This window comes from Corapipo altera, unplaced genomic scaffold (assembly GCF_003945725.1).
Source record: "Corapipo altera isolate COAL_440 unplaced genomic scaffold, ASM394572v1 108, whole genome shotgun sequence".
In the NCBI taxonomy this organism is placed as follows: domain Eukaryota; kingdom Metazoa; phylum Chordata; class Aves; order Passeriformes; family Pipridae; genus Corapipo; species Corapipo altera.
Window position 1 is genome coordinate 252,272 of NW_020885028.1, and position 12,582 is coordinate 264,853.

The window sequence follows — 12,582 nt, forward strand, 5'->3', positions numbered from 1 at the left end:
TTTCTTAATATTGATACTTAAAAGTTACTTCCGAAAGGAGATAGGATCTGAATTTTGGGGAAAACAGAATAGTGGGTAGACCTTGTGAATCTGCTTTTCTGGAAAGGCTTGAACAGCTTTAAATAGACAATTTTCACTCAAAATTCATGCCTGTGTGTTACTTTTGCAGTGGGAAGCTTCATGCCTCAGTTCCTGCTGAACACTGGGTTAACTTCAGGCACAAATAGTTTCATTTCCAGCTCTCTGATCTCATGATGAAAAACTCCATGTATACAACACTTAGTGGTTTATTTGGGATTTTCAGGAGTGACTGTTTGGATCCTCAGCCTTACTCTGCTTGCCAAACTCCTTCCAGTCTCACAAAGTCTTTCTTGTTTTTAGGAGGAGCCGAAAAAGGTTTGTTTCACATATGACCTGTTCCTAAATTTGGAGGGAAACCCACCTGTGAACCATCTTCGTTGTGAGAAACTGACTTTCAACAACCCCACCAAGGAATTCAGGCGTAAACTCATTAGGGCTGGAGGGGTAAGTCCCAGAGGGATTTGGGATCCTATGAGGTTTGCTAAACTGTGGAGTGAGCTTGTTTTCCTCTGAGGTTTCTTTTTCAGGCTTCAAGCAGTTTTCTGTGTTCATCTAAAGGATGACCCAGCCAGCTTGCACTCCTGGTTATACAATTGCAGCACTTAAAGCAGAACAAACCCATTGCTGGTGTGGTTGGTGACTCTTCATTTTTCAGTTTAAATGTGACCATTAATATCAAAGCACTTAAAACCCCTCTGGAAATAGAGATCTGCTGTGGATGGTGCAGGCTGTCCATCAGTTATCTGGGACCTTCCTGGTGCCAGGAGCTGGATCAGGACAGAAAAGCTCAAGGAAAGGGAGAGACTTCCAGCCTATTCCTTGCTCATTTTGTTTAGCTTAATCGTTAGTGCTTCCTGGTCAATAAATGTCCCCTAAGCCTGGGATCAGCTGCTTGTGGCTTAGATAATAAAAAATAATGAAAAATATTAGAATGTAAAGTGAAAACAGGTGTGGGAGATAAAAATAGCTATACCCTTGAAGGCACAATAAGATATGGGTTCCTACAGTGGATGAACTCTTACCTCTGGAGAAGTAGCATGCAGTGATAGACTAAAGGATGATCCTCAAATAACTACAAATCTGAGCAAATTAGTGCAAGCCACAAAGTGCATGAAGTTTTTAACCAGCCAGAGGATGTCAAGGCCAGGTTGGACAGGGCTTGGAGCAACCTGGTCTATTGGAAGGCGTCCCTGCCCATGGGAGGGGGTGGAATGAGATGATATTTAAGGTCCCTTCCAACCCAAACCACTCCATAATTCTGACTGTATTCTGAGATACCCCCTTATGCGGTAATGCACAATGTTCTGTTCAAGGATTTTATTCAGGATAGTCTCAATTGGTGGCAGAATTTTCTTCTGGAAAAGTCAGAAAGTTGTGGGGAAGATGGTCAGTAGTAGATCTCAGGAGCCGCTGTTATTCCAGCTGTATTCCAGCTGGTATTCCAGCTGTTCCAGTGCTTCTCTGTACTGGGCACAGGGAAAGGTGCTCACTTCAGCCCTAGGAGGGCTGGAACATCATCTGCTTTCTAGGATTTTCACAGTAATTACTGTATTCCTTGTGTACTGAAGTATTTCAACTGTGAGCCACTTTTGATGCTGTTTATCTAGTGGAAATTTTCCACAGAATTATTCTGACAATATAGGGGAGGTAAGAAGGGAATTGTTCCATGGAGCTCAGTGCTTGGTGTTAAGACCTTGTCAAGGGAGAGACATAAGCCCTGCTCTTTTGTTTTTCTTTTTTTTTTTTAATTTTTCTTTTTTCCCCTGAATTCAGCTTCCCCTAAACCAGTGAAGTCTTGCTCATTCCTTCCAGATTTATCTCACTACCCTTTTTCAGGGTAAAAGCATTTACAGCAGAACACACAAGTCTTGTCCAGAGCTTTATTGCCTTCCCTGTGCTCAGAGTATTGGCATTCCCTTTGGGAAAGACACTTGATATTGCGTGTTGCCTTTCATTTTTGGTGGGTTTAATATGCTCTGTTTGAGGAGTTGCCTTGAAACTGAGCCTTCCATAGACAATATCTTTTTATGGCCTTTAAGCAGGGGGGGAACCCTTCAAAAGATGAATAATGGTGTGTTAATTGAGCAAGAGGCTTAACATAATCATGTGTTAATAGTTAATAGTCCGTGAGACTTTCCTTAGACGTAATTTCTCTCCTCTTTATCCCCAGGTAATGGTAATGCCAGAAGGAGCAGAAACTGTTTCAAGGCCAAGTCCTGACTATCCAATGTTACCCACGATACCTCTCTCTGCCTTCTCTGATCCCAAGAAGACCAAACCCTCCCATGGGTCGAAGGTCAGTGCAGCACACTTTTGGGTCACCTTGAGGTGAAAACGTCTTTCAGGGCTTGCTGCTGAGGGCTTGTTTAGCAGCTGTTTCTGGCTGCTTCCAATTCTGAAACCTTCTCGTACTCTGCAGCTCAGGAGCCAGTGGTCTGGAACTTACCATAATTTAGGAGACTTTTTTGGATGATTTGATAGACTTCTCTCCAGGGAAGTTTTGAGAAGAAAATTACGTGTCCAAGACTGGGAATTTTTGATGAATTGTATCTTCCTCTAGATCTGCTGTAGCAGATAAAGGTGGATGATATCCTCTCTGATTGTATCCCTGGTGCTGAGGATGAATTCTGTGGATGTTTCACTGTCTGCCATGTCCAGCCCTGCTCTGAGTGCCTGCATTTCTTTGCAGAAAGGCTGAGAGGAGAGTCAGCCCTTCCTCTGTCCTTACAACTGCTCAAGGCAGTGCTGTAAATAAAGAACATAAAATATGCTGCACTTGGTCAAACTGGTGATTTCCAGATTTGATTGTTTGCATCCAGCAGTAGCCAGTTCCTGAGTCTTCTGAAGAACCTTAAGTTTGCTTTTTTTCACTTATGTACTGAAGCTATTTTTGTATAATTCTACATGAAAGAAACAATCCCCAGGCAGACTACATGCACTTTATCAGCCTGAGCAGTCTCAGATATTAACAACAATTCATTTTACACTGTAATTCAATTCTGATATCCATGTTCTTTGGGGCTCTAAACACTTCTGGCACTTCAGTCCTACTTTCTGATGTTATGAAACGGAATGAAGATGACTTACCTGTTAGTGGCTGATTTAATTTTGGTCAGGGCTGAAGGATTAGGAAACACAGAAGACATCAGAGAAATAAAGGGCTCTGACATGAGGTCTGGTGAAAATTGCCAGTAGCTAAAGAGACAATATTTTCCTGCTCCCTTCCTCCAGGTTTCCCTCAGAGGTTCATGTGTGTTTGCATTCAGATTAAATGTGAACTAAACATCTGCAGGTGTTTCGAGACCTTTTATAGATCCTGGAAAGGAACAGGACCATGGTAAAGCAGATATTACAGTTCCCACTGTCCATTTGTGTCCATCAGCCTTAGGGAAGTGTAGATGTTTACCTGGGAGGTAGAGAAGCACTGCAGGGATCAGTGGGTGGATTTCTGCAGGAAACAACCATTTCCATGTTATTTATGAGGATGTGTTCTGTCCTTCTGTGCAGAGTTTCATATTCAGCTTGCATGTTTTCTGTTGCTGAATTTTAGGAGGCAAACAAGGAAAGCAGCAAAGCATCCAAGCCACACAAAGTCACCAAGGAGCACAGAGAGAGGCCCAGGAAAGACTCTGAGAGCAAAAACTCTTCCAAAGACCTTGAGAGAGAACAAAACAAGCCTTTGAAGGACTCCTCCAGAAAACCAACTGAGAACAAACTGCCTAAGGAGGAGAAGGCACCTCCAAAAGCTGCTTTCAAGGAACCAAAACTGGCCGTGAAGGAGACCAAACTGGAGAACACCTCCCCAAAGGGGGGGCCACAGCCGGAGTTAAAGTCTTCCAGCAAGAGGCCCTCCAACGTGGAGTCACCAAAGCCTAGTGCCAAAAAACAAAAAAAGAGTAGCTCCAAAGGGGTGAAGAACATCCTGGGGACATCTCCCAGAACCTCGTCTTCCTCATATCCAGAGAAGAAACAAACCAAGGAGAAGATGAATGCCAAAGTGGAGAAGGTAAAATCCGAGAGCGAGGCCAAGGAGATCAAAAAGCCTGTGGAAATGGAGGAGTCAAATTCAGAGGATGAAACTTCTTTCAAGTCAGAGGTGAGTAGGGATTTATCCTTTATCAGAATTTGGAAAGGTGCTGTTTAAATCCCTGCCTGAAAGAGATGTTAAAAATATTCTCTCAGAGGAGATAGAGAAGCAGGTTGGTAAATGCTTAGCCTGGGTTGTACCTCAAATAAAACTCCTTTTGGAGAATCCTGTCAGTATTAATCATTCCCCCTACCTGGTTTACCTCCTGTTTCAGGTACATGCTTTTATTTAGATTTATCTGCAGGCAGAATTACCTAGAAGTCAGAGTTTAAGGTTCATCCCTCATTCATCCCTTGCAGTGACATTTACAGAGCTACAGTAGATACAGAGACTTTCTACCTGCTTATGATAACATAATGTTTTTGAATGTGGTCTTAATTCAGAAAAGGAGGAAATAATTTCATTTTTGTACCCAAAAGTATTAAAATGTGAATAAAGCCCCTCTTCCTGACATGGCCTGCAAGAAATACGCTATTGGCTGAAGCTCAAAATACAACCACATGCCACCAAATCTAAATAAATTGTGTTGTAAAACATAAAACAAATTATGTTCTTGCGCTACTATTTTTAAAAGCTGTCTAAATATTTTTTTCCTTTTTACAACTAAGAACATTCCTCATCCTCTGTCTTCTAAAGAATATTTTCCAAAAGAAGGCAAAAAAAAATGTAGGAGGGGAAAGACACAACTTAAATCCAAACTCTTTTTGCTTGGATATTTAATATTTGCTACAAAGAAACCATATATCTTGTAATAGGATTCTCAGGATAATGTCACTGGAATTTTGGAACTGCTTCCTCCTGACCACTTTTAGAAAGATTTGTTTTACTGGAATAAATCTTGTAGGGACAGTTTGTATTAGGATTTAATCAGCACTGCGATGCAGCAAGTATTGATGTATTTATATCAGGAAGGATTTTTTTCTGTGGGATTCCCACTACAAGAGTTTATTGGGGAAGTGTTAATTCCAGTTACTCTGCAGAGAAATAACAGCCCTGGAAGTGTTCCAGGCCAGATTGGGCTTAGAGCAGCCTGGTCTGGTGGAAGGTGTCCATGCCCATGGCAGGGGGTGGAACAAGATGAACCTTAAGGTCCCTTTTAACCCAAAGCATTGTGGGATTTTAGGATTTCGTTTCCCAGATGGATGAAATGTGTAGGTTGGGCATTAGAAGAGGCAGCTCCTCTCCACTTCTAGCTTTATACCTGAAGTGCAAACCCCTCATTTCAGTTCCAGATACATGGCCCTCACTGTGCTCTGGTGATCCCTGAGTGTCCTGTACTTCATTATTCCTTAGGTGTCATCCATCCCCTCACGATCCCAGGCAGCTGAAAGCTGATAGTGCTGCTCCAAGTGCCCCAGGAAACCACGGCCTGTGACTCTGGGTCCACAGCCCTGTCCTGACCCCCTGAGCTCCCTGTGCCTCCGTGTCCTCCTTTGCACCAGCTCCTGTGTCTGTTGGATGCTGGACAGAGGGATTGGAGTGCTGGCCCGGGACAGGAGGGCAGGAATACTTGGAGTCATGGCAGCTGCCAGTCAGAGCTGCTTAGGTTTCTGTGGAACTGAAGCTCAGGGACCCAACTCCATAAAAGCAACCTCTTGGAGTTCCTTTCCCGCCCTGGGGGCTCTCCTTGCTCCCAGTGCTGCCGTTTTGCTCCGTGGTTTGTCCTGGCACAGCTGAGCTGTGTGTGGAACCACTAAAGTGAAGGAGCAGCTGGAGGTGGACCAGGGCCCGGAAACTCTTAAATCAGCTTTGCTGCTGCAGCCAAGGGATTGTGCAACAACCTCCGAGGCTGCAACTCCGTGAAGGCTCCGGGTTGACATCTTAAGGAACAGCCTTGCTCCTGACCTGAAATCTCCAGGGTCTGCAGTGGGATAAAGGAATTTCTCATGCCATTTCAGCTTTTTTTCAGCATTTACTTGTCCTTTCTCTTCTTTTTTTTTTTTTCCCCCTTTTTTTTTTCCTTCCCCCATCAAGTCCAGTTCCCTGAACTGGCCTCGTGCTTGGCTGCCTGAACGCTGACAAAAGGGAGAGACTGGGATGAGAGACAGGATTGCTTTTTTCCATTGTCGACGTGTGCTTTTGTCACATCCCGGTGACAGTTGCTGCAGCCGGAGCACACGGAGCATGTCCAGCTGGATCCTCCTCGTGCCTTAAAGAGCTCTATGGGGTTAATGGCAAAAGGAGAAACAGGATCCTTAGAACTTCCAACTTCTGCTTCTTGCATCCTGTTAAATCATTTTAAGGGAAGAGCTGCAGATTATCAGGAATGAGGGATGTAAGATTGTGGTAAGACACAGGAGCTGTGCTCCCTTAGCTTGAACATATTCACAGAATCCCGGAATGGTTTGGGTTGTGAGTGACCTTAAAGCTCATCCCATTCCACCCCCTGCCATGAGCAGGGACACCTTCCACTAGCCCAGGTTTCTCCAAGCCCCATCCAACCTGGCCTTGGACACTTCCAGGGATGGGGCAGCCACAGCTGCTCTGGGCAACCTGTTCTCTCTACTCTCGTGTTGCGATTTCTTTAAACAACCAGTGCTGCCGCAATATGCCAGTAGATCTGATATGGGAATTGTTAAATTATCCTCCTTTGCTCCTGAACCATTCCCGAGGATTGTAATACCCTTTTTGGCACATTTCCCTCTCTTCTTACAGTGGAATAAATGAAACCCTTGCCAATACTTGGGTGATGGTGTGGCAGCAGGACCAGGGCAGAGATTGTCCCTCTGTGCTGGGCACTGGAGAGGCCACACCTCGAGTGCTGTGTCCAGTTCTGGGCCTCTCACCCCAGAAAAGACATTGAGGGACTGGGGAGTGTCCAGAGAAGGGAACAGAGCTGGAGAAGGGTCTGGAGCACCAGGAGCAGCTGAGGGAGCTGGGGGGGCTCAGCCTGGAGAAAGGGAGGCTCAGGGGGGACCTTCTCAGTCTCCTGAGACAAGAGGGGGGAGTCAGGGGGGGAGGGGGGTCTGGCTCTGCTCCCAGGGAACAAGGGACAGGACAAGAGGAAACGGCCTCAAGCTGTGCCAGGGAAGGTTGAGGTTGGACATCAGGAGGAATTTCTTCTTGGAAAGGGTGGTCAGCCACTGGAAGGGGCTGCCCAAGGAGATTTGGAGTCCCCATACCTGGAGGTGTCCAGGGAACGACTGGACATGGCACTCAGTGCTCTGGGCTGGAGGACAAGGTGGGGGATCAGTCACAGGTTGGACTGGATAACCTTGGAGGTCTCTTCCAACATAAATGATTCTGGGATTCTGTGATAAATTACAGGGAAGGCTGGTATTGGGATAGAAAGTCCTGCTGCCACTTACACTTACTAGTGCCCAGAGCTGCTGATGTGCCTCTTTCTACCTTTCATGTTGTTTTTATAGCATTAACCTTTCCTGTGAGAAAGTTGATTGATCAATGAGACTGTGTGATTCTTCAATAGGATCAGGATTTGGTAGTGGAAGTAACAGACAGATTCCTGGGAATGAAGCAGTGAAAGTGAAACGTTAATTTCCATAGAATTAATTTTAAAAAAAAGCAAGATATTACCGTACGTTGAGAATCTTTAGAACTTGATAAGTACCACCCCCCCCATGCTTTTAAGGGATTTCAGGAGCCGTTTTGGGGCCGAAGGCGTTGCCGTGGCCTCTGCTGTCCCCTGGCGGCCCCTCAAGGTAATGCAGGTGGTCACTGTGCAGTGTCTGATTTAATATTGATTTACGATTAACAGCACATGGAGTACCCAAACTCCCTGTCTGGATGCTGCTGTTTTCAATAGTTCATTTTCCTCTTCATTCCCTCTTACTGCACAGGATGTTCCTGGCATTTCTGACCAATGTTGACAGAGGAGTTGGGTTCACAAGAGTTTATTTAGCTGATCACTGGGATGTTTTCACAATCAAATTTGAAGTTGGTGTAAAACAACTGGTTTGAGAGTATAATAATAATTCAGAACTAATTTTGGAGTCAATTGAGCTAGTTAGGATAGACATCTCTTCCTGCCTGTGAGGAAAGGCTGAGAGAATTGGGATTGTCCAGCCTGGAGAAGAGAAGGCTTTGGGGTGACCTAATTGTGGCCTTCCAGGAACTGAAGGGAACCTACAAGGAAGGTGGAGAGAGGCTATTTACAAGTGTCTGGATTAACAGGACAAAGGGGAATGGCTTCAAACTGACAGAGAGTAGGTTTAGATGGGATATTGAGAAAAAATTCTTTATTGTGAGAGTGGTGAGGCCCTGGCACAGGTTGCCCAGAGCAGCTGTGGCTGCCCCATCCCTGGAAATGTCCAAGGCCAGGTTAGATGGGGCTTGGAGCAACCTGGGCTGGTGGAAGGTGTCACCGCCCATGGCAGGGGGTGGAATGAGATGATTTTTAAGGTCCCTTCCAACCCAAACCATTCCGTGGCTATGATTCCATGTTCAGTGACCAGTCCAAGGTGTTCAGAGGAAATTTGGTGGTACAATAAATACACATTTTAAGAGGGCTTTGATAAAGATGGCTTTGTTCTGAGTTCTGTGCTGATCATCTTTCCACTTCATAGTAAGGGGTTTTCACTTAAACATTTTTCAGCTGCTGTATTTCATCACTTGAGGGTATTTGGAACTGGTGGCTTGCAGGGTTTTGGGGGGAGCCCTTGATGCTGCTCCCAGGAGTGCTGAGCTGCATCCTGCCAAACTTTCTTAAATATTGGTTTTATTTTATTCCCCTCACACTTCTGTAATCCCAAGAACTGCATTCAGAGCTGTGTGATGTTGTAGAGTGCTCCAGTTCTCCTGTTCTCACTGTGCTTTGTGTTCTGGTTTTCTGGATTAGAAAGATTAAGATTCTTTTTCTTTTATTCCCTTTTATGGGGGGTAAAGTCTGTCCAGTCCAGCCCTTCCAACTCCAGCTCCAGCTCCGACTCCAGCTCTGACTCTGATTTCGAGCCGTCTCAGAACCACAGTCAAGGTGTGTTGCAAGAAATAACAATTTGTTAAAGCCTCCCTTGCGTAACCTTAAAAGGCTCAAGAGAATTAAATCTGCTTTTTCAGTACTCTCGGTAAGGTTCATGCAGTTCCTTGCATGCAGCCATGTGTTGGAGCTGTGATGCTTCAGCAAGAAAAGGCAATAATATCACAACATAATCATGAACAAGTATTTTTCTTCTTTTGGCAGCTAATTTATGACTAGAGAATCCCTGTGGATTTGGTTCTTTCCCTGTTGGCTTTGGTTTCTGCCTCGGTTTATAAATGTGTTGCTGCTGCCTGATCTGTAAAGTCACCAGAACAGTTCTCCAACCTCATCTATGTTTTATTAAAAATTATAAATGTACCATTCATCACTTTGCAAGTGTGGAATAGCTCCTTTCTCAGATTCCTCCACTGATAACCCAGAGAGATAAACTGTGGCAATAGTAGTTGTTCTAACTGTAGCAAAAACTCTGTTGCTACAAATACTCTCTTCAAGTGGCATTTAAATCAGCCCCAAACACATGAAAAAAAGTGTCCTTTTGTTTTCATTTGGGAAGGGAGTGGGAGGATTTGGAGGGAGGGAGTTGTAAACTTTGCCAGCTCTGCTTTAGTTTCGAGCCTGGGACACAGTGTCCTTTACCAACAGCTTTGTGCAAAGCGATAAAACCAGTGACATCTCACTGGGAAATCTGGGATGTATCTCAGTAATTATTCCAGTTTGGAGCTGGGATGGAGTTGCTGCATGTGTCCTGGTGCTGAATTCCTGTCTCCCCTGTGCCCCCAGGCCCCCTGCGCTCCATGGTGGAGGATCTGCAGTCGGAGGAGTCAGATGATGACGACAGTTCCTCTGGGGAGGAGGCAGCAGTCAAAGCAAACCCAGTCAGCCGGGATTCCAGGTGGTAACAAATCTGGAAGAAAGATGTTTGTTTGGCTTTTTGCCCTCTTGTGTTTGGTATTTTTGGGTGCCCTCCATTTAGAGAGAGGAATCAAAGGATGGAGGTGTGTGTGAGAGGGCAGGGAGGGCAGATGTGTGGTCACTTAGCGCAGGGTGAGGACACAGAGCTGGTGAGACCAGAGTGGGGTGAGGAGCTCAAAGAGAGGAAGGCACTGGGAAGTGCTGGGCTGGGCTGGCAGCTGTTAGTGAGTGAGCCCCTTCAAACACTCACCTCATTGTCACCCTCAGATCTCTGCTGAGCTGAATGGAGTGTGACACCTTTGATCTGCAGGGATTCAACAAGTGTGTGCTGCTCTAGCTGCTGGTGACAGACACAGCAGAAGAGTCAGTCTGTGCCCACCATGTGTACTGACAGTTCTACTCCCCTCCTCTGGGACTCAGCAACAGCTGTTCCTGCTTCAGTCCTTGCGAATAGTTGAATTTCATCCTTCTCCCCTCAGGAAATGCTGTTATAGCCAAAACCCAGAGTCTCAGGCTGAATGTTTTAACCCAAATGCTTGGCCCACGTAGCAGCTGCAAATTTCAAGTGATGCTGGTGTTCACCAAAACAAATATCCACTATTGCACTTTGTCATCATCAACTAAACAGGGATGGAGAGACTTGGGAGGGTGTTTTTTTAGTCAGTTTTCCAAGCTCATCACAGGTAGGATACCTGCCATGGTATGTCTGTGGGGCCACAAGAAGAATGAGAATAAATAGGAAATCTCAAAGGTCACACCAGCAACACTAAGAGTGTTTTTTGTGCTCAGTGTTGCTGAACCTGCTGTGCAGGTACTCGGTGATCTTGGGATGAATTCCTGAAAGGAACAGTTGCTGCTTGTGAAAATCAAGTGGTGCTGAATTGTTCTAGGGAATGTGTGTATGACAGAGTTGAACCAACTATTGGCTGTAATGTAACTAAAACTCCCTGCTCTGCCTGCCCAGGGAATGGGAGATGACATCAGCTGGGAAAACTGGGATTCTTAGAATCACAGACTGACCGATTCTCCCAGACAACGGAGCAGTCTGTGATAAAGTAGAGAATAATAAACAATGATAATAAGAGAATGCTAAAGAAGCTCTGTGGGGTTCAGGTGGCAGTTGGGTGAGGTTCCTGTTCCCTGGGGATGCTCATTCTCTACTGGTGGTTTTCCAGACTGAGCCTCAGTGACAGTGACAGTGACAACAGCGCTGACTCCTGCCCGCCCAGCCGAGAGCCGCCCCCCGGGCAGAAGCTGCCCCCAACAAACAACAAGGTATGACATCCTATGACATCCCCCTCCCCACACAGCCCTGCTTTCTGCCCGCCTGCTTCCTGCACTGTTAGTTCTCTCTTGAACCAAAGTTTCCCTCTTTCACTGTGCTCCTCAGACAGGTCATTTCTCCCTGTTCAGTGCTCTGTGCCCAAGCCATGACACCACCCTGGTGTCTGAGCTGATTTTGGTCCCTAATGTTAGGGATTTTTTTACCCTCAGGCATCTGGAAGGAAAAGCCCAGAGTCTTGTAACAAACCAGAGAAGATCCTGAAGAAGGGAACGTATGACAAGGTGTGTCATGTGGAGAGGGCCCTTATTGGATAGGGACTTTCCACGTGTAGTAACAGGACAAGGGGGAATGCAGGGAGGCAGGTTTAGATTGGATATTAGGAAGAAATTCTTCCCTGGGAGGGTGGTGAGGCCCTGGCACAGGTTGCCCAGAGAAACTGTGACTGCCCCATCCCTGGAATTGCCCAAGGCCAGGTTGAACAACCTGGGATAGGGGAAGGTATCCTTGCCCGTGGCAGGAGGTAGGAATGGGAAAAGCTTTAAGGTCGCTCCCAACCCAAACCATGCTATGATTCCATGATTCTGTGAGTTAAATGAGTGAGTTAAATAGGTCTACTGATACAGACCTATTGTTGGCTGCCTAAATAAAATTAAAATTAAAAAAAAAGACAAACCAAACCAGTCTTATATTAAAACAATGAACACGTTGAGCGTATAAACAATCCTGCGTTTCCCACTGTAGGGAAAAATTTGGAATAGGAACATTCCTGAAAGGGCCTCAAGTTCCTCTGATCCTCGCTAGGGAAGACCCTTGGGCAGCCTTCAAACACCCCACGTGTGTCACTGTTTCTGTTCCTGCACAGGCCTACACAGATGAGCTGGTGGAGCTCCACAGGCGACTCATGGCACTCCGGGAGCGCAACGTGCTACAGCAGGTACAGATCCCTGACACCTACTGTTCCCTGGGAATCTGTGTGTCCAAGAGTCTCAGTCAGACCCCTGGGATGCTTGACCCTTCCTGAGAAGGTCCGCTTTGCTTTGAAAGCAGAGATATGGAGGAAAAAATATAAAAATCAGCTGTGGATGTGATGCTTTTGTTGGAAAAGATACAGGAGTGTGATGTGGGCATCTTCACTCTCCATCCTGGCAGTGGTCCCAGAACTGGGAACTCCTGGTCTGACTGACAGCTTGGTCTGACTGACAGCTTCCTCCTGAGGGGAGGCGGAGGGGCAGGGACTGAGCTCTGCTCTGGGACCAGGGACAGGAGCCAGGGAAGGGCTGG

At 45.9% G+C, this 12,582-nt stretch overlaps 1 protein-coding gene across 3 annotated transcripts in view; it reads left to right on the top strand.

Annotated features, from left to right (window-relative positions):
- Window positions 1-12,582, top strand: part of MLLT1 (MLLT1, super elongation complex subunit) — a 32,598-nt gene that overhangs the window by 15,536 nt on the left and 4,480 nt on the right. For 2 of the 3 annotated variants that reach the window (XM_027668111.1, XM_027668109.1), the window contains exons 4-11: window positions 382-525; window positions 2,252-2,377; window positions 3,632-4,177; window positions 9,002-9,098; window positions 9,885-9,996; window positions 11,192-11,291; window positions 11,511-11,582; window positions 12,164-12,235. In XM_027668111.1, coding sequence (XP_027523912.1) covers window positions 382-525; window positions 2,252-2,377; window positions 3,632-4,177; window positions 9,002-9,098; window positions 9,885-9,996; window positions 11,192-11,291; window positions 11,511-11,582; window positions 12,164-12,235 — 1,269 coding nt within the window. The remainder of the gene's footprint in view (window positions 1-381; window positions 526-2,251; window positions 2,378-3,631; window positions 4,178-9,001; window positions 9,099-9,884; window positions 9,997-11,191; window positions 11,292-11,510; window positions 11,583-12,163; window positions 12,236-12,582) is intronic. The other variant, XM_027668110.1, reaches the window with a different exon arrangement.